This window comes from Phalangium opilio, unplaced genomic scaffold (assembly GCF_054372755.1).
Source record: "Phalangium opilio isolate 3A_F unplaced genomic scaffold, DU_Popi_V2 ptg000011l_1, whole genome shotgun sequence".
NCBI classification, from domain to species: Eukaryota; Metazoa; Arthropoda; class Arachnida; order Opiliones; family Phalangiidae; genus Phalangium; species Phalangium opilio.
In genome coordinates, this window is record NW_028324147.1 from 5,056,352 (window position 1) to 5,077,768 (window position 21,417).

At 40.5% G+C, this 21,417-nt stretch overlaps 2 protein-coding genes across 3 annotated transcripts in view; both read right to left on the reverse strand.

Annotated features, from left to right (window-relative positions):
- Nucleotides 1-9,626, reverse strand: part of Obsc (Obscurin) — a 53,609-nt gene extending 43,983 nt beyond the window's left edge. The window contains exons 1-7 of the mRNA XM_089860752.1: nucleotides 9,142-9,626; nucleotides 8,630-8,944; nucleotides 8,471-8,554; nucleotides 8,323-8,397; nucleotides 8,200-8,243; nucleotides 8,020-8,118; nucleotides 6,503-6,979 (exon numbers count right to left, since the gene is read on the reverse strand). Of these exons, the coding sequence (XP_089716878.1) occupies nucleotides 6,503-6,979; nucleotides 8,020-8,118; nucleotides 8,200-8,243; nucleotides 8,323-8,397; nucleotides 8,471-8,554; nucleotides 8,630-8,933 (1,083 nt within the window). The 5' untranslated portion in view covers nucleotides 8,934-8,944; nucleotides 9,142-9,626. The remainder of the gene's footprint in view (nucleotides 1-6,502; nucleotides 6,980-8,019; nucleotides 8,119-8,199; nucleotides 8,244-8,322; nucleotides 8,398-8,470; nucleotides 8,555-8,629; nucleotides 8,945-9,141) is intronic.
- A 3,354-nt stretch (nucleotides 9,627-12,980) lies between these two features.
- arm (armadillo) lies at nucleotides 12,981-21,345 on the reverse strand. Of its 2 annotated transcripts, none has more exons than XM_089858631.1 (11): nucleotides 21,144-21,345; nucleotides 20,860-20,932; nucleotides 20,659-20,780; nucleotides 19,981-20,579; nucleotides 17,879-18,080; nucleotides 17,562-17,810; nucleotides 16,899-17,360; nucleotides 16,514-16,829; nucleotides 15,923-16,047; nucleotides 15,693-15,813; nucleotides 12,981-14,085 (listed from the first exon to the last, which is right to left on the reverse strand). In XM_089858631.1, the coding sequence occupies exons 2-11, from the start codon at nucleotides 20,900-20,902 to the stop codon at nucleotides 13,883-13,885; spliced, it is 2,442 nt and encodes an 813-aa protein (XP_089714757.1). In that variant the 5' UTR covers nucleotides 20,903-20,932; nucleotides 21,144-21,345; the 3' UTR covers nucleotides 12,981-13,882. The 2 variants fall into 2 exon arrangements, with proteins under 2 accessions (XP_089714757.1, XP_089714756.1); XM_089858630.1 differs by having other exon boundaries at nucleotides 17,556-17,810.
- Nucleotides 21,346-21,417: the final 72 nt, after the last annotated feature.

Genomic DNA, 21,417 nt, shown 5'->3' on the forward strand with positions numbered 1-21,417 from the left:
ATTGACGTAGTTAGGGGCCTGTTCATAAGCGCCGAACTCTAATTTTAAACAAGTTCTCTTTGCGTGTTCTGAACGAGTAAATTTGGGGCTGACTGTTGGTCTATACATGTGATTAGCCAATGAAACGCTAGAAAGGAGGAGTGGGCGGTTTAACGAAGTTTTAAGCCCTTCCCCTTACGTTCAATCAGTTATTAGTATGGAATCTATGGCTTCTTCAAGATTCCATGTAGATGAATCTTTGTATTACTGGTAATTGCAATAGAGAATTCTATTGGACTGCTCGGGGCGCTCTCCGAGTGCTCTGAAAAGGTTTTCGTGCTCCAATTGTGAATCGAGCTATTTCAGAGCATTCCAATGGAATTCGCTATTAGTAATTTTATTTAAATAGTGTTGTACCCCTCGGAAGTTCTTCTTAATTCTAACTCATAGTACATACTAGCCGTTACCCGCGGCGTTGCTCGCGTGTAATAAGAACTTCCATCTAAAATGATATAAAGAATGTGTAGATTTTACTGATGACTAATATTTTTGTAGCACCCAAGGAGCTAAGGCACTCGGCACAGTGTGTCAGCCCGTCGGGATATTTTTTATTACTTTTCACGCGGACATTATTCCATAAAGATGGGTTTTTAAGTTTTTGGCCGCCATTTAAAAAGATGGCAACAAATCGAACCCAAAATACCATTCAGCCCGTCTATAGGTTAAAGGAAACCATTGTACTAAATATTTGTGAAATCGGTTAATACGCGCGGACTTATTGCATAGAGAATATTTTCTTACATTTCTGGGCGCCATTTTAAAAGATAGCGAAAAATCGAACCCGAAAGACCATTCAGCCCGTCTATAGGTTAAAGCAAACCAGTGTACTAAATATTTGTGAAATCGGTTGAAACGCGTGTACTTAATTGCATAGAGAATATATTTTACATTTCTGGGCGCCATTTTTTAAGATGGCGGCGGATTGGAAAAATCTTTCTTAGTACGCGCCTACTACTTATGAATAACGTTCCTGCAAATTTTCAGCCTTCTAGGGCAAGCGGTTTGGGCTGGGCGTTGATTATCAGTCAGTCTGTCATTCAGTCAGTCAGTCAGTCAGTCAGTCAGGACTTTGATTTATATAGATATAGATTTAGTCTACCAATTTATACCCAATGAAGTTAAAGGCAGGTCCAAGTGACTTTTGGAGTAACTAACACACCTTTGCCTCTATTGGCACAATTTCATCAGATTTTCCAAATGATTTTTTAACCTTACGTTTCTGAAAAATAACATTGTCTAGCAATCTGGAGCCAAGGAAGAGAGACAGGGCATGTGTTGAGGGTAACCGGGTACTCAACACACTCTTAGCATTGGCCTTATTGGTTCACTGTTAATGAATTCTTTCTTATTTTTTTTTCATGCCATAGTTAAGAAAAAAAAAGTTTTCTCTTATTCTTATCTCTTAGTGTTGAATCGGCTTCTTTCAATTTAAACCGTTACGACGTAGAATGAGGCGAAATTAATGTGTCACGTGATTTTGTGACGTTCAATGGGGGTTTAGTCTACATCACTCGTCTGAGTAGTTTTCTGGGAAATGTTCAAATTTCTTCGGGTTATGTAACCTTAGTGTTTAATTACAGGTCTGAGACGTTATATAATATAGGACTAATTTAGGATTTAATATAAATTAATTAACCCACTTTATCCTGGTTGACCTTTGACCTATTCTATATACTTTTAAGTAAAAATTCAAATTAAAATATTTTTCATTGAGAAGTTATTGCGTAACGTTTATCAAAATAATTAATAATCAGATTAAAGAATGGCAAGCATTTCTTTTTAAAGATTGAAATGAAAAATATTTCTATTAAAAAATTTTATGTTATGTTATTTCATCTCAGCTTTTGATATCGTTTAAAAAAGTCAATTAATCCCATGTATTACGAATTAACCAAAAGTTTATATCCTATAAGTTTTAAACTGTCTACTGCAGAGCTAGGGCTTGTCGTAGCGCGACGCCTGGTGAGGTGCTTCCTAAAACGTAGTACAAACTAAACAGCGAGATGGAATGGAAACCCTCAATTCTCCGTCAAAAACGTTCTCCAAATATAGAGAGCTTTTAGACTAGGAGGATTCATACCACTTACACAAGAAGGCCTGACTCCCTGGTGGAGTCAAAAGTCAGGCCTCCTTGTGTAAATGGTATTAATCCTCATAGTCTGTAAACTAAGTATTGCAGCTCTAACTATAGCAAATTTTGGGAGTGGGGTTTAAAGTTGATATTTCTCTAAACAAGATGCTTTGTGGATCCATAATACGCCAGTTTTTATACACATCTACGCTTTAGCAAAGAATGAACGCTATTAGAGAGGAAAAAGTGTCATACTTATAGCAGCTTCGTGATTAGCTTTTGTATATCTCAAATTGACAGTTGAAAGTCGGGGTGTAAAATTAACGAGTTTCCGACACGAGTGACTGCGTAGCAATGTTGAAGATATCAGCAGTTGGGGGGAACTTAACCATTTGTAAAAAAACTATATGTTCCTTCGCCTTTAAGGCCTCTTTTAATAATATACAGGGTGTTTCTGATAAGCCTGCATGCCATAAATTAAAGCCTGGGGATGTTCTTTGGGAAATCAATTTTGATCCGAAAATGTAACTTCTATCTCCATTTTGTTTGCCACAAGGGAAACTGTTTCAAATCGAGTTATGATTTGAAGTTATGTTTTAGGGATGACCCCTTAATTAAATTAGCATTTAATCACTGTTTAAATCAGTTTCTTAATTAAATTTAAGGGGCCATCCGTAAAATACTCCATCCAATCTTAACTCGATTTGAAACAGTGTCCCTTGTGGAAAACAAAATGGAGATAGAAGTTATACATTTTCGACTCTAAATTGACTTCCCAAAAAACATCTCCCTTAACTTAATTTATGGCAGACTTATCAGAAACACCCTGTGCATAACAGAGCATCGCAACTAAAAAACCATAGACACAAAGGCCAAAAACAAATAATAGCGACGCTATTATACTTTGCAAACCTAAACTAAATAGCGAAACATTAATAGAAAACGCTGAGCCTCATTCGCGCTTCGTCTATAGTTTAAAAGTAATGGAACCTCCTTGTACCGATTGCGCTGTCGCCTATGGGAGATCATAACGCGGTGCCGACTCTCTGGGTAGGGTATACCGTAGACAAGGCCTGCACACACTTTAAATAAACCATTAAGAAAGGGGGGGTTGAAAATACCATTAATTTTTAAACGCGGGGTTAAACTTGAGTTAACGATGTTTTGATGAGGTCATGCGGGACTAATTACGTTATGGCTATACTAATAAGGAAGGCTAAAAACTAATGAATGGTTCAATTGAAATTAAAAAGAAAATGGGAGTAATACCAGGAGTTAAGTGCTCAACTATACCGAGCCACACAATTGTTGATCTTGCATTACTTCTAATTAAAACCGGTAATTTCTGGTAGTGAATTGATAGTTTCATTAGGTCTATACATAGTTTTCAGACTAGGATGATTCATACCATTTACACCAGGAGGCCAGGCTACTTGGCGGAAAAGGTTTGTAGTACTCTGGCCTACAGGTGTAAATGGTTTCAATTCATCTAGTCTGAAAACTAAATATATATAGTTCAATATACCAATTTCTTCAATCGGTAGTATAGTGATTTTCAGACAAAATACACGTTTCCTAATTCTGTACAGGAATACATACAGCTACTAGGAATCATTGTGTAACAATTTTCTAAAAGTATCTAGGCGAATTTTGTGGGAGGGGCTGGACGAATTTTACCTCGCAAATAACCTATCTCGCTGCGCGTTGTACCTTGGGCGCTCACTTAGAACCTCGCGTTGCTACCAACCAATGCAATCACTGTTTAGAAAAGACGCCAGCAGAATTATGAGGCGTGACTGATAGTACGTTCTCAAGCCCGGCCCACAAAACTCGCATAGAAATTAACATGAGATATATTGGGACACATTGATTCCTATTAGCTGTGTGTATTCCTATAATTGAATCGACTACAAAAAAAACGTTTCATCTCCAAGATGAAAACGTCAACATCATGTTGTTTATCAGTCATTCGGGACTTTTTCATAAACCGAATATAAGAGCTACTTCAATTTATATAAATGCGCGTCGTATCACTCCGCCATGTTCTCCAGATTCAATTTGGGATTGACTATATAGACCTACAGATGTAAGTTTTAAATTTGGCACTGTCTTCATCAGAAGCTGTAGATTTTTATCCTAGCACCGTTAGCCTTGACATAACGTCATTCGATGAGGAAAAATAAAATAAATGGGACGTTTTAATTCTCTCTCTTTCTCTCTCGACTTCAATCAGTAGCTTCTGGTTTCGGAGTCGGGGAAGTTTATTTCCGTCCATTTTGTTAATTGTTTGAACTGAAGAAACTCACTCTTCATCTCAGCGGAGCCAGAACGCGAAACCCCTTTAACCGGCAAGATAAATAAACCGACATTTCAGTGACACTTGATTTGAAATCAGCCCAAACACACGCACACAAACTAACGTCAGCCTTGTCGCCTCAAGATTTGATCGCCTGACAAGGTTTATTAAAAACAAGGTGGTTTATATCGTTATAAGAAACCCCTTGCTGGTTTTATTCACGAGAGAGATTTTGACTATAGGCGGAGCCTTTCTTAGTCGCTGTCAGTTTCTAACAGAGCATGTGACCTTGATAGTAACCTCGTAAAGTCGTAAGTCTGTTCCATCCCAGCTGTGTAAAATGTACCTGTGACAAGGACTTTGTGGACTTATAATTAATGTAAACACTCGGAGAAAAATGAGTTAATTAGTATAGAATTACTCATAGTGGCCACCAATGACACAAGGGTTAAAAATAAATAAATGGGAACAGACGTTTTAATGGGTTTTGCGGAGATCACAGAGCAGGAAATTTTACAGTCAAATTGTTAAGTCCATATAGACCCCGGGTGTCGTCTGCTGACCATACAATTCACAAATACTTGTCAAAGCTACAGTCTGCTACTATGAACCTGCTCGTGATGTCACACCCTCCTATCTCTTTTCTCGATTTTGGCCACCATATTGGAAGGCCAATTTAGGCCATACAATTTAGACAACCAGTATTGACGTCACGTCCCCGTAGCTCCTCCCTTTTCAGTACCACTCTATGGTCAAGCTAAATTACAGTCAAATTTTCCAACAAGAAAAGAAGAATACAAATATCTAAAGCCTGATTAATACAAGTTCGAACTAGCCTTAAACCTTCAACTTTGACCTAACCCTAAAAAAAGAAACAAAGTCCACTAAAAATATTTTAAAGTTTCTCTGGAATCTAGAACCTTCCTACCCAAATAAGCATAAGTTTAGAGACAAACTAAATTTAAATTCCTTTATTCCAACAACATTCCTAAGAAAGTTTATCGCTGTATCACAATGAAGTTCAAGACCAAAGAGTGACTATTACTAAGCCTTGGATACCACCGTGCCGTCGTAGGATGGTAAAATTTAGAACCTTCAGTCATTTGAAAACAAGTGAGCCGACAAAGAAAGGAGTTATTCATCCGAGAACAAAAAAAAAACATTTTTTCTTTGTCGCGCGGGAGTCGTGATGGGGTGATACTAATTATCAGAAACAAAGACCCAAGAAATCCCCGAAGAGGGTGGCAAATAAAGAGGAAAACTTAATAAGCGACTCCTCTCAGAGAGAGTTCTCGAAACTACAAAAATCACCCCTCCAGTGATGAGTATGGTAGAGGATTAGAAATCTAAAAATAAACCATCGTCATTTTGGAAAAGTCAGTCGGGACTTTTTCGGGTAAAGAAATAGTTTTCCCCTCTCGTTTTATCCATCATTTTGGAACTAATTGAGGCCCTAAGGGACCTCAGGCTGTTGTTTACGAGCGGAAGCGTCATTCCATCTCTAATCCCTGCCTTTGTACTTATTGGTTCAAACTGGGTTAACGTTTAAAGCCAAGAGTAATCCAAGTCTTTCTCTAATATCGCTCGAGCTGACTCAAGCTCACCACCCCGGAAATGGATGGGAAAGAGACTCGAGCGGGAGAGCGCGCGCGCTAAGACCTTGTTTTTAAGATTGCGCGGGAAATGGGACAATGTTATATACTTGTCACGTGACAGGGAGGTTAAATAGCGTCAAATGATGCTCTGTCTTACGTCAAATATGCTTTCAGAAATTTTATAAATATATATACAGGGTGTTTTTGGTTAGTCTGTCACAAATTAAATGGAATGTTCTTTGGACGAACGATTTTGAACCTATGACATTTCGCCACAAGGGACACTGTTTTCAAGTTAAGATTGTACAAAGTATTTTACGGATGATCCCTTAAATTTAATTAATAAACTGATTAAGACAATTATTTCTAATTTAATTAAGGGGTCATTCCTAAAACACCCATCAAATCATAACTCGAAAACAGGTGTCCCTTAGGGAAAAATCCAACCGAAAATGCGCTAATTCTAACTAGTTAAAAAAGAAACGAAACATAAGCACTTACACTTTGAGGTGTGGATACTCCATCAATAATTAAATGCTGCTTCCCATGATCCTCTTCTTCTTCGGCGATATCCCAAAACTTGATGGATTTTTTCGATTTAACACTCGCGACGTTTTCAGTTTTGGAGGATTCATTGGCGGAGGGCACATTAGTCACGTGACTTATGTCCGAAAAGGGGGTAACGCACGTGAAAGTCGATTCGGGGTCAGGGGTCGATAAGGAACTGACATTGTCCGACGAGAGGTCACCGAAACTCTCGTTCGTCGTAGATAATTGGGGGTACCACGAGGTCAAAGGTTCCGAAGCGGGACCCGATTTAACCGAATCCGGAGGCGACCGTGACCGACATGTACCGGAAGACCGGCGATTACCGGGCCTGCGCACTGAGTCCCACGTACTGTCCGAAACCGTTTGGTGATGGGTTCCACCGTGGTTACGGTGATAATGAGTGTTTGTGTATTGCCAACCTTCGAAAAGCTGAAAGAGCCAGCACGAATGGGGTAGAAATTAATTAGAATAAACGAAAAGGCCCCCTTAATTACATATAATTGTTGAAAACAATATATTGAAAAAAGACAATTAACGTATTGTTCTTGTAAATAAACCATTTAAAGTTTAATTATTTAGATGGTCTAAAAATTTGGGAAACAGTTCACCTCTGACCTTAAGGGGCTGAGACTAGTTTTACAGGGAAGTTAAAAATTTTAAGTGCTATATACGGTCAGCAAGAAATAATTTTTAATCAGCTGACATATTTGAAAATGGCACTATGGGTAAGTTACTAAAATTCCCTGACGCCTTTAATATTTTGACTATCTTTCTTTACATACACCAATTTATTTATTTTACTGTTGCAATATACAGGGTGTTCAAAGAAGGATGGTAGAACCGAAGTACAGCGGGTTGGTTCTATGGGAAATCAATTTTGAGTCGAAAATGACACCCTAAACCAGCTTTGATTAGAATATTTTATGAATGACCCCTTAATTAAATTAGCATTGAATTTCAGTTAATTACATAAATTTTAAGGGATCACCCGTAAAGTAATATAACTACCCCTTTTTGTAACACCCTGTATATGATACTTCAAGTGACCGTCTTTCCCGTCAAATAAGTTACAGCTTTTAGAATCAACAATGACTATACCATCTTGATATTAAAACGTCACCCAAAGTTATTAATACATAGTGAAAGAGCCATCATTTTTCTTATTAACTTTGACATTTAACCATTTATAGCTAATAAAAATTATCGGTAGCATATCACCGGAATTTTGATAATATTTATAAAATATTTGACAGGAATTAATATTGTTTTTAATATATATCATATTTTGCCCCTTTATGTTAGCTTCACTCATAAAACTGTATACACCGATGTATAGCGTGTGAAACACTTCTACAGGGGCTATGGGATTTTCAATGGAAAAATGACTGCGTTTTGCCCCTGCAGATTAGCTTACCTGACCAGCTCTAAAAACTACAAAATCGAAAAAAATATAATATTCTTTAGCTTACCATTTGGTCAGTAGGGTCAATTAAATCACGGTCCGAGCCAAAATCGTCTCGACCTAATGTTAAACTTCCGTCATCTTGAGTTAAATCCTCAATAATTCCCTATGAATCAATTAATTAAATTTAAATAATTGAAATTAAGGTTAGATTTAATTTAATTTAATTTAAACCACGTAAATTTACCTGAATTTGTTCGGAAGCTGTTAAAGACCGTCTTAAAGAACGATCTAAGATTTAATTAGTATTGATTAGATTGAGTATTAACTTTAATTAATGATCATTAATTAATTCTGAATAATTAATTACCTTGACTGTCGTCATCTGTTTGGGATCCATCATCAATTAAGATTAATAGACCCGATTGTCTTCCATTGTACTCGTCTAAATAAATTAAAAGATAATTAATATTATTTAATTAAATGTCTGGTAAATTTCAATAGCAAATGCTAATTACCATTATCGTCTGCTCTGGTGTCCGCTTCAGAGCCATCTTTAGTGGAATCGGAATACTCTGAAAAATTGGAAAAAAATTGTATGGCTTAAAGAAAAACGAATTGCAAATTAGTTTGATGAAATTTTTCCTCCTGTTTGTTAGTATAATTTAGAATCTCACCGCGAGAATAATAGTAGAGGTCACCAAAGGTCGATGCGCAGCCGTAGACGTTCTCGGCTTTGCATTCGTATTCCCCTTCGTCCTCTTCATTGGTGTTTGTGACCACGAATTCGTACCAGCCGTCCTCGTGTTTGAACAAGTCTCGTTTACCGGGAACATCGACCACAGTTTCGCCGCAATGGTACCAAACGACCTTGGGCTCCGGGTTACCGGTCACTCTTACTTGCAACGTCACTATGTCACCATCCGTCGCTTCGATTAAGGGCGGAAGACCCACCACGAAACATGGCGGCTCTCCCATCATCTTGAACCCCTCTAAATGAAAAGAATTATTTTCAATTTTATTTTAACGCGTTTCAAGCTAACTAAATTGACATTAAAACTATTTAAATATTAATAACTAAGCCTAATTACGAATATTTATAGGATAACAGACGTTAAGCCTAATCTTCTACATTGATTGGATAACATACGTTAAGCCTAACCCCTAAATTAATTGAGACACAACTTACATTTATGTTTTATTTAGTGCCATGTCAGTGCCCTCGCCAATCCATAGTATGTCCTGTAATAAATAATTCACCACTGTAATTAAATAAATGGTTGTGTAAACAATCTCAAAGCTTGCTAGAAGTAGCAATTTCCGTTTCAAAGAACTATGCCGTTCATCTCCACCCCCACCCCCAAAAAAATATATTTTCCCAAAACAGAATATTTATGGATGCTTTTCCGATATTTCTTTTAGCCCTATTAGCATAAGTACATTAATTATAAGTCTATCGATAATATATAACAAACATCGACAGCACTAGCCCTGTTGTTGTTAATAAGTATTCAATGCCAACTTCCAATCAATAATCGAGATATTCAGACTTCTAATCATAAACTTATGCTATTACAAATATTTTTAAAAGCTAAACCCCCACAAGAGAAATTTTTCTTGGCTCTGTTTTAGTTGAGGCGCGTCTGCGATGGAAGCCTAAATCAATCTTAAATCCTATCAGAGAAAAAAGCATTTTTACCCCTTTCAAAAATATCTCATAGGATAGAAACAATTTTTATTTTGGCCCCCAGTTAGTGTTATATAAACCTAACGAGAACAGAAATTCTTTTAGACTTGGCTACTCCTTGTTTTACGAAAGGCACGCAAAATCTCACCTATATATTTAATCGTTAAAAGAATATTTTTTTTAAATTTCTAAAGAAAAAAATTCTTCAACTTGACGAAAATTAATCTCGATAGCCTTTTTTTTATTTTTTAAATCCATGTCAAGGGGTTTATATCTTAGAGTTTCAAAGGGAGAGTGAAATTAAATATTTTTTATTTACTACGTTTACTAACCCTAGAAATTGGTATTTGCTTCGTATATTCGTTTGAACGAAGACAGGGTTTATGGCTTTTAGGGTTGAAAACAACCTCCGCCATATTATAAAATGGCGACAAAAAGTAAAAAAAAATGTTCCTTGCTGAGCCTAATCTGGTCTATTTTCAGTCTTGGTTTTTAGGATTACGGAGAATCATACAGGTAGGTAAATTTTCATTCCTTGCTAAGTCTAATATGGTCTATTTTTAGAATAAGTTAAGCCTAATATGGTCTATTTTTTGGAATAATTTAAGCCTAATATAGTCTATTTTTTGGAATAAGTTAAGCCTCATATAGTCTATTTTTGAAATTAGTTAAGCCATAAGTTTATAAGATATGTTCCATAAGTATGACGCTTAATTCCTATACTTCGTAATGCTAGAGACATAATGAGAGCTAGTTCGAGAACGACAAGCGAGAATTGACTACACGCGGTTTTGCAGTCCATCTCCCCATTTAGTCTGTACTAAGCCTTTGACAGCGCCTCACCAGGCGTCGCTTTACGAGAATCTATGACGTTTCATCTACGTCACTTCATGACAAGCTCTCAGTAACGAGTGACAAACTTATGGAACATATCTTATGAATATATGGTTAAGCCTAATATAGTCTATTTTTAAAATAAGTTAAGCCTAATATGGTCTATTTTTAGAATAACTTAAGCCTAATCTGATCTATTTTACCCTTGGTTTCACAATTACGGAATAAAATTACAGAAAGGTAGATATTCATCCCTTACAAAGCCTAATACAGTCTATTTTCACAACAACTCAAGCCTAATCACTCAGAGTTATTATATTCCGTTAATGAAGGATCACAGAGAGAAGAACCTTACAAGGTTTCTTTTAAGGTTTCTTCTTTCACCAACCCTTTAGACTACGGAAGAAGAGAGAAAAAAAGTAAATCATTGGGTCACGAGATATCTTTTGAAAAACAAAATTATAAGTAGGGGAGAGTTAAGCTGAGTAGCATAACGGAGTGGAGTGCAGTGCAGTAGAGAAATGTCAAACGCAAAGTTCCTCATCCGAATAACGCGATTCTTTATAGGAGGAATATTTGATATTTTGCCAAATGACGACGATGGGTGGGAAAAACCATGAAAAAAAAAATAATAGAACTAAGTCTATTCCAACTGTGTTTTCTCCTCTCCTGGTTCCAAGGGATACATTTTAGACCTTGATTGCGGAAATAAACCTTATTTTGAAGATTCAAGAATAAAAAATATCAGAGAAATCTTGTTTGGACCAATAATAGGGTCTATAAAAGTCAGGCGCCAAGAAGACTAAGTTTAAATATATTAAGATTGACATTATTGAAATAAAACGAAGTCGAATAATTCATACAGACGCCAGGATTTTAAGTATGTTATGTACAGGGTGTTTCTGATACGTCTGCATCCGTAAATTAAGGGGGATGTTTGTTCTTTGGGAAATCAATTTTGAGCCGAAAATGTATAACTTCTATCTCCATTTTGTTTTCCACAAGGGACACTGTTTCAAATCGAGTTAAGATTTGATTGGGTGTTTTAGGGATGACCCCTTAATTAAATTTGAAATCAATGTCTAAATCAGTTCTTTTATTAAATTTAAGGGGTCATCCGTAAAATACTCTGTACAATCTTAACTCAAAAACAGTGGTCCGGACGGCAAAATGGAGATAGAACGTTTTAGATTCAAAATTGATTTCCCGAAGAACATCCCCCTTAATTTATGCCAGAATTATCAGAAACACCCTGTATATATTACTACACATTTGTTTGATTTAGACCTATTTTCGTCTACTGTTTCTATGGAAACCTTCGGAACAGTAATTTCGATAAATAATCACGCTTAAAAAATTTTAATTCCGCTACTCTTTAATATTATAGAAATAGTTAAATTCGTTCAAAGTTATATTTGTTTCTGTTTCCTTAAAAAATAGACCTAAAGTAGACCAACTATTTTATCGTCTTAAGCCAAATTTCTCTTTACAAAAGAATCGCTTAAAGAAAATAGGCCAAAAATAGGCATAATTTTTCAACGTCGTGAGCCTAATATTCATCCCGAAATAAAACCATCTTTTAAAAAAATAGACCTACAGTAGATCTAGTTTTTTTTTTTTAAAAAAATTTTAAGCGTCGTGAGCCAAATTTTTGCACTTAAAAACCTACGCAGTTCATTCAACGCTATTTACTTTCAGTACCGAGACACTAATTTAATTATTTCAATTAACAATTTAAGATTTAAAACGGCTTACAACTTCCCGTCCGCTACAAAAATTATTATCGTACGACACCTGTCAAGACGTATAAAGCAGCGCGCCAAAAACAACACGGATAAAATTAACTACAAGTATTTTTCTATGCCTATGAATTCTATCCAAATAAACCCTTGAACAAATTTTAACTTTAAAAATTTACAAATAGGCTTACGAATAAATCGTTTAAATTTAAAAAATTACCTGTAAATATTGACGTTTAAAAAATTCAAATAAATCAATCAATCAACTTACCTTAAGCCTAATCGCCTTGTAGAAAAAAGGTATCCAGTCCGCTTTAGAAAAACCACATTAAGCACTGAGACACCACAGAAGCCCGTTAGTTTTCTATTCACCCAAAGGCGCAGCCTTGCGCCATAATCATTCGTCTGCTTTATCTTTTGAGTTGCGCAACCTTTTTTTCCCCGCTTTTAATCGCAGCCTCTTAGATCCCGGGGTTCTTAAAACAAAAGAACGTAACTTAAACTTGCATATTTTCAACCCGGGGTCCGCGTTTGTAAGAGAAATAAGACGGGGACCCCGGGTTGAAAGCGCTTAGTTCGAGATGCGGGAAATGGATTGGCCGTACATAACGGTACATGTATTTTGTAAAACGCGGGACTTCAGCAGCCGGGCTACGCGACTGCGCGGTAGTATAGCTATTGGTGCGTTCAGTATAAGACATCGGTAGGTAACCGAAAGCGTTTTTAAGGTAATATTTGCGCACTATAAGTAAAATACAACCAAAAAAATCATTTTTTCGTGATATTTATTGAATATTCACCTTATTTTCGTTTTACACATTGAATAAAAGTAGTAAATCATCCCCCATTGAATATTTTTTTTTTGATAAAATACTTGGTGTAAAAAAAAGATTTCTCACAATATTATTTACGCTCACTAATTACTATAAAAGGAATTTAAATATTATTTTTTATTTTTATAATGATGAGAAAAATGGGTCAAAAATTGGAAGACAACACATTAAACTATTTCGATTAAATTAATCCCACCAAAAAAAAAATATTATTAAATTGGAAAATAAAAAAATTCCTAAAGAAAAATTAAATTGAAAAAAAAAAAAAAAAATATTCCTAAAATAAAAAAAATTTAAATTTGCCTAAAATAAGAAATAAGCAAAACCTAAGTAATAACAGTAAAAATTAAAAATAATGCAATTAATTTAAAAAAAATAATTAAAAAATATATATAAAACCTTTTTAAGTCCGAAAAAAAATTATCAATTACTTTTGATTAAATTTAAACCCTCTAAATATTTCATTGGTATTATTTTGGCTTAATTATATCTTACTTTTACATTTCCACGAAAAACTGGTAAACTGGAAAATTGTTTACCATATTTTTTTAAAAAGAGGGTTTCCATATATATATATAAACTGTAGAATCCTTAGATCCAACTTTTGAGGGGAAAAAAAAAAAAAATAAAAATTATTCCCAAAATTTGATAATTTACGTTAGAACGTAAAAATTAAACCGGCAGACTTAATATAAAAAACTTGGTATAAATGCGGAGTTGGTGGCTAAAAAAATTATTATTAAATGCACGAAATGTTTTCCTGATAGAGTTCAATAGGAGCTAAAATGTTTTTTTATGTTTTTTTTTTTGTGGTTTGTTTGTTTTAACGGAGTTAGGTTATAGGTCAGTGTCATACCAAGCGGCTAATTGATTGGTACCATCCTGAGGGTTATTTGGGGAAGGGAGTGTGGGGTCCAGGTCATCGAAAGATCCGATATCCATGGGGGCATCCATGGGGGAGAAGGAGGAATTACTGCCCGGAGGACCCCCACCCAAATCCAGACCTTGCATCGAATCAATAGGGACCTGTGAATCATAAGCTAAAGGAAACAAAAGAAATACCGTTTCCGAGATTAAAATTTTATCCAATTTTGTTGTTTTCAATTAAGATTAATTTATAAAACTGTGCCGTGATTTAAATTTAATTTAAATTATAAAAGGTGTATGTGGACCCAGGGTTTTGGATTGATTGGAAAGATTTGAGGGGTCTGACGATTAAAAGTTCTTGGTTTTTTGAAGATGTTAGATGTTGGTTAGGAATTGTAGGAGTGTGTATTAGACGTTAGGAAGAGATTTGAGAGGGTTTTAGACGTTTGGGAGAGATTTGAGAGGGTTTTAGACGTCGGGGGGGGGGAGATTTGAGAGCGTTTTAGATGTCGGGGGGGGGGAGATTTGAGAGCGTCTTAGACGTCGGGGGGGGGGGGGGGATTTTGATAGCGGTTTCGACGTTGGGCGGGGGGAGAGATTTGAGAGGGTTTTAGACGCCGGGGGGGGGGGACATTTGAGAGCGTTTTAGACGTCGAGAGGGGGGGAGATTTGAGAGCGTTTTAGATGTCGGGGGGGGGGGAGATTTGAGAGCGTTTCAGATGACGGCGGGGGGGAGATTTGAGAGCGTTTTAGACGTCGGGTGGGGGGGGGGAGATTTGAGAGCGTTTTAGATGTCGGGGGGGGGGGAGATTTGAGAGCGTTTCAGATGTCGGCGGGGGGGAGATTTGAGAGCGTTTTAGACGTCGGGGGGGGGGAGATTTGAGAGCGTTTTAGACGTCGGGTGGGGGGAGATTTGAGAGCGTTTTAGACGTCGGGGGGGGGAGATTTGAGAGCGTTTTAGATGTCGGGGGGGGAGATTTGAGAGGGTTTTAGACGTCGGGGAGATATTTGAGAGGGTTTTAGATGATAGGAAGATATTTGAGAGGGTTTTAGACGTCGGGGAGATATTTGAGAGGGTTTTAGATGATAGGAAGATATTTGAGAGGGTTTTAGATGTCGGGGAGATATTTGAGAGGGTTTTAGATGTCGGGGAGATATTTGAGAGGGTTTTAGATGTTAGGAAGATATTTGAGAGGGTTTTAGATGTTAGGAAGAAATATGAGAGGTTTCTACTGTTTAAACAAATGTCTGACCCCTCAAAAAAAAAAAAGAGATAAACGCACACCATTATAGAATAAAATATTGATACCATACCCAAGGAATGTTACGTCCATTTTTTTAGGAAGCGAATGCTCAGGGGGTAAATAAGAAAAAGAGAAAAAAGCGCAGAAAGCGATTGGTTAGTAAAAAGTACCGACAAACTACGCGCTAAATTGTAGAGAAAACTGTCACAATTCACGCTGCTGCCCAGAAAGCTGAATAATAAACAAAACGCAAAGACTTTCATTGGAAAAAAAAGAACGACTGGAAAAAGAATAAAAATTCTACGAAATTGTGGAGACTTCTCCAAAATACTAATTAATTTTAATAGAAATTAAAATCCACCAAAATATAATAAATATCAATATATATTTCAATAACGAACGTCAAGACAAAATCTACAGAGACTAAAATTTTAGGCTTAACATAAAAAAAAGACTAGAAATTGATTTGTTTTTAATAAAAGGTTAAAAACAGCGAAGATATAGTTAACAGTAATTGGGAAAATAATATGTTTTACCCTGAGGTGGATAAGGGTTGTGTCTTCCACCTCCGACGCTGTGAACGCTAGGAGGATTCGAACCTTGGTACATTTGGTCGTGATAGGCTTCGTCCGGTCCTAGCATATCCATATCGCCTCCCTAAAGAATTCGGAACGAAATAATGATGGGGTGGGGGGGGGGAATGTGAGTGACGCGGTTACCCTGGTGGTTATATCAAGGACGAAATTCAAAAAGAATTAATTCTTACCCCGGGTCCCCAGGGTCCGCCATCTTCTCGAAACAAGGAATTAGTCAATTCCATTGATAAACGTTTCTTGTAATCTTGAGGTTTATCTTCCGACATGTGGTACAAAACAGCCGCGGCGTATGTAGCTAAAATAATAACAAATTATTCAAATCAATAAACAAAACTAATAACAAATCGCATAAGTATTTTAACGAAACCTCCGCCCACTACCGACCAAACCTCCGCCCACTACCGACCAAACCTCCGCCCACTACCGACCAAACCTCCGCCCACTACCGACCAAACCTCCGCCCACTACCGACCAAACCTCCGCCCACTACCGACCAAACCTCCGCCCACTACCGACCAAACCTCCGCCCACTACCGACCAAACCTCCGCCCACTACCGACCAAACCTCCGCCCACTACCGACCATACCTCCGCCCACTACCGACCAAACCTCCGCCCACCATCGACCAAACCCCCGCCCACCATCGACCAAACCCCGGCCACCATCGACCAAACCCCCGCCCACCATCGACCATACCCCCGCCCACCATCGACCAAACCCCCGCCCACCATCGACCAAACCCCCACCCATTTTCAACTTACCAACTCCTTCATTACGTGAATGAAGCAAATCTGTCAATGGTGCAGTTGCGCCTTCAGCTTCAATCATCTCGGCCCCTTCTTTGTCAGTAGCCAGCTCGGACAAAACTCCGGCCGCCACTCTTTGGATGTTCTCAATTTCGCTGTATAACAGTTGAACAAATACAGGAATGACGCTCAATCCTCGGATGATGGCGCGATTATGAGCTTCCCTGGCCAAGATGTGAAGAGCTCCGACAGTACCCTCAACTATTTCCTCCATTCTAACTCCATCAGTATAAGCGGCTTGGCTGCCATTTGACGCAATACTGGATCGTTGCTGAAACAATAGAAAAAGAGAGAATGGCTTCCGAAGTTCTCTACTCTGCAATGAACTATGGGTACTTACTCGTTGCGTATCCTGATAGGCTTTAAATAGGAGCTGAACTAAGCGAGGTATAGAGCCGTGCTCTCTCAAAGGAGCGTGATTGGCTGGGCATAGAGCCAAATTTCGAATCAGACCAATAACGGCTTTGATGAGGGGCCATCTGCTCGGAGGATGTAACAACTTAACAATAACTTGGAGGCCATAATGGAGGCGAACAGAGTTTTGCGCTTGTTCAGCCTCGGGATGACGACTGGTTAAGTGGCGGAGTGCGCAAACTGCCGGTTCAGTGATCTCCTCTCTATCACCGGCTTGAATGATAGTTCGCACCAGCGATTCGATGCCTCCAATTTGGCAGACTGTCACCTTATTGCGCTGATTATTGCAAGTCAAGTTGGAGAGAATACCAGCGGCGCAGGTCACAACGTTAATGTCGCTGCTGCTTAGGAGTTGAACCAGGTTTTGTAGAAGCATTTCCATGCTTTCCTGTTTCCGTTCGAAAAGTCGATTCAACAAACCGCAATTATTTTTAACCCATTATAATTAAGGGTGAAATGGCAAAAGCACGGACTAGTAGGCCAAAGTAGGCTTAATCTCTTTCCATTTCACCCTTTCTTCAGACGCAAGTTTGTTGGTAGAATGTCGCTATTTGAAAGTAAAATAATAACTTGATTGTATTACCGATACCTGTTTTGTGCCAGCATCGGATAAATTTCTCAATGTCCACAAACTGTTTAAGACTAATCGTTGGCTTTGATGACCAAGGTGCGTGGCTAAGGCCTGCATACCGCCAGCCTCCACAATAGCCGGCTTGTTGCTCGAACAAACTGACAAAACTTTTAAGACTCTGGAAGTAGTCCAGAGCAGTTTTTCGTAAGTGTATGAGCGCATAATTCGAACTAGCTCCGCTGGTCCTCCACTGGCTAGTATGATAAGCTACGTGTAGTAATAAATAATTATTACCAATTTAAACGGGGGGGGGGGGATTCAATTAACCACCGTACTTTGCTCTCTTGATTCCCATAAGCTAGAATCTGCAAGCAATCTGTCACAATCGCCAGAAACTTGACGTTATTGCGCTGTAAAAGGGCAACCATCTTTTGGAGACCACCGGCCAAACGCACCGCCATTTTAGAGCCTTCTTGATGAAGAAGTAGGTTATGGAGGGTTGTGATAGCGTAGAATAATACAGATTCTACTGGCGAGCTGATAACACAAAACAACAAAAAAAAGAACATTTCCTAATTAGGTTCGTTTCATTAAACTAAAACCTTGAATTAGTCTGTTTCAATCCGGCGCCCGTTTCCGACTAATACGGCGCCCGTTTCCGACTAATACGGCGCCCGTTTCCGACTAATACGGCGCCCGTTTCCGACTAATACGGCGCCCGTTTCCGACTAATACGGCGCCCGTTTCCGACTAATACGGCGCCCGTTTCCGACTAACCCGGCGCTCGCTCCCGACTAACCCGGCGCTCGCTCCCGACTAACCCGGCGCTCGCTCCCGACTAACCCGGCGCTCGCTCCCGACTAACTACGCGCTCGCTCCCGACTAACCCGGCGCTCGCTCCCGACTAACCCGGCGCTCGCTCCCGACTAACTACGCGCTCGCTCCCGACTAACCCGGCGCTCGCTCCCGACTAACCCGGCGCTCGCTCCCGACTAACCCGGCGCTCGCTCCCGACTTTACCGGCGCTCGCTCCCGACTAACCCGGCGCTCGCTCCCGACTAACCCGGCGCTCGCTCCCGACTAACCCGGCGCTCGCTCCCGACTAACCCGGCGCTCGCTCCCGACTAACCCGGCGCTCGCTCCCGACTAACCCGGCGCTCGCTCCCGACTTTACCGGCGCTCGCTCCCGACTTTACCGGCGCTCGCTCCCGACTTTACCGGCGCTCGCTCCCGACTAACCCGGCGCTCGCTCCCGACTAACCCGGCGCTCGCTCCCGACTAACCCGGCGCTCGCTCCCGACTAACCCGGCGCTCGCTCCCGACTTTACCGGCGCTCGCTCCCGACTCACCCGGCGCTCGCTCCCGACTAACCCGGCGCTCGCTCCCGACTAACCCGGCGCTCGCTCCCGACTAACCCGGCGCTCGCTCCCGACTAACCCGGCGCTCGCTCCCGACTAACCCGGCGCTCGCACCCGACTAACCCGGCGCTCGCTCCCGACTAACCCGGCGCTCGCTCCCGACTAACTACGCGCTCGCTCCCGACTAACCCGGCGCTCGCTCCCGACTAACCCGGCGCTCGCTCCCGACTAACTACGCGCTCGCTCCCGACTAACTACGCGCTCGCTCCCGACTAACCCGGCGCTCGCTCCCGACTAACCCGGCGCTCGCTCCCGACTAACCCGGCGCTCGCTCCCGACTTTACCGGCGCTCGCTCCCGACTTTACCGGCGCTCGCTCCCGACTAACCCGGCGCTCGCTCCCGACTAACCCGGCGCTCGCTCCCGACTAACCCGGCGCTCGCTCCCGACTAACCCGGCGCTCGCTCCCGACTTTACCGGCGCTCGCTCCCGACTCACCCGGCGCTCGCTCCCGACTAACCCGGCGCTCGCTCCCGACTAACCCGGCGCTCGCTCCCGACTAACCCGGCGCTCGCTCCCGACTAACCCGGCGCTCGCTCCCGACTAACCCGGCGCTCGCACCCGACTAACCCGGCGCTCGCTCCCGACTTTACCGGCGCTCGCTCCCGACTTTACCGGCGCTCGCTCCCGACTAACCCGGCGCTCGCTCCCGACTAACCCGGCGCTCGCTCCCGACTAACCCGGCGCTCGCTCCCGACTAACCCGGCGCTCGCTCCCGACTAACCCGGCGCTCGCTCCCGACTTTACCGGCGCTCGCTCCCGACTTTACCGGCGCTCGCTCCCGACTAACCCGGCGCTCGCTCCCGACTAACCCGGCGCTCGCTCCCGACTAACCCGGCGCTCGCTCCCGACTAACCCGGCGCCCGCTTCCGACTAACCCGGCGCCCGCTTCCGACTAATACGCCGCCCGTTTCCCACTAATACGGCGCCCGCTTCCGACTAATACGCCGCCCGTTTCCCACTAATACGGCGCCCGCTTCCGACTAATACGCCGCCCGTTCCGCCTTAATTAGTAATTACCTTAAGAGTTTGACGAGGGCTGGGATTCCACCGGATTTAAATATGGCCAATAACCCTTGACGATGATGAGAGAGATTGTGGAGGATACCAGCAGCACATTTTGTCGTTTCTAAATCGTTCGAGGTTGACATGGCTCTAACAAGAGCGGCTACCATTTGAGGGGAATTCATGATAGCGTGGCGAGAAGCTTCTTTCTTTGAGAGTTGATGTACCATCATGGCCGCTTGACTCACAACTACCTGATCTTCATCGTTCAGGAGTTTGATCAACTCTGGGATAGCGCGAGTGGCTAAATCTGCATCATCCTGATAGTTGATGAGATTAACAACAGCGTGCTTTAACATCTGTGATGGCTCTGAAAGTCGCTGCACCGCGGTCGATTGAGAAGGATCAAATTGCGTTGAAGGTATTTCTATTCCCTCTTCCAAAGTCTCGGGAAACATAGCGGCTCTAACTCTTTGGGATCTGGTTTGGTTTAACTGCTGATCCATTTCTTCTACTTGTTCAGCCGTAAATCCTTGTCCAAACCCAGTTTCACCCCAATCAAACACCATGGCATCGCTATCCAAATCCTCCTCTTTGCCACTCAAAGAGGGTGCCTAATTTTTACATATTTATGATTTAATTAACAACAATTTTTGCTTCTGTTAGTGGCTAATTAATGTGAAAGGAACTTACATTAGTGTTAGCACCAGAGTGAATACCAGAATCACCCATGTAGCTTCCTTGTTGCCACATCATTGTTTGCTCTTTTGGGTTACTCATTGGGAGATCGGCTGGGTTATAGTTACCATGAGACACTAATAATAGTTAAAATATTTAGTTTATAGATAATTATAAATTAAGAAGGGGGATAAAACGTAATTAAATACGACTTACTGCCTCTTGGTGCAGGCATTGGTGGCTGCTGTACGTGACTCATATTTACCACCTCACTGGTAACCAAAATTGCCTGAAATAATCAACATTATGGTAAAGATTTCTTTTCCTTAGCTACAATTCTAATTCTACACGTTTTTCAGTAATATTTTTAGGGGAAAATAGTTAAAAAATTCAACACAAAAGCCTAGTGAACGTTGATAAGCTTCGATTACGTTCGTTCGGCTCCTTTGATGTTACAAAATTGAGTTAGGCCTAACGCAAAAAATAAAACTTTAGCTTACCTGTTTTAGGACGGTTCCGAGGGACAAGTTTGACCTTTTTAAATTTTCACCAAACCGAGATTATAATATTTTTAGTTCCGAATAAACGAATAAATAACGGCGGATCATTAATTTTAAAGTAAAAACACTTTACACACTTAAGCAAATACACAGTCCAACACCCATAAAGATGGCTTCCTAGTCGGCAAAAGTTCAAAGGAATTCCCGCCCATCGAACGCCTTGTTCTCATTGGATAATATAATTAACGTCACAAGGGTTCTTCAAACTCCGGGG

Coding starts and splice junctions, on each gene's coding strand:
- arm (XM_089858630.1), bottom strand. CDS start 20,902: ATGAGTCACGTACAGCAGCCACCAATGCCTGCACCAAGAGGCA. Junction 18,081..19,980: donor GCCCTCGTCAAACTCTTAAG/GTAATTACTAAT, acceptor TTGTGTTATCAG/CTCGCCAGTAGAATCTGTAT. Junction 17,811..17,878: donor ATGGGAATCAAGAGAGCAAA/GTACGGTGGTTA, acceptor TACTACACGTAG/CTTATCATACTAGCCAGTGG.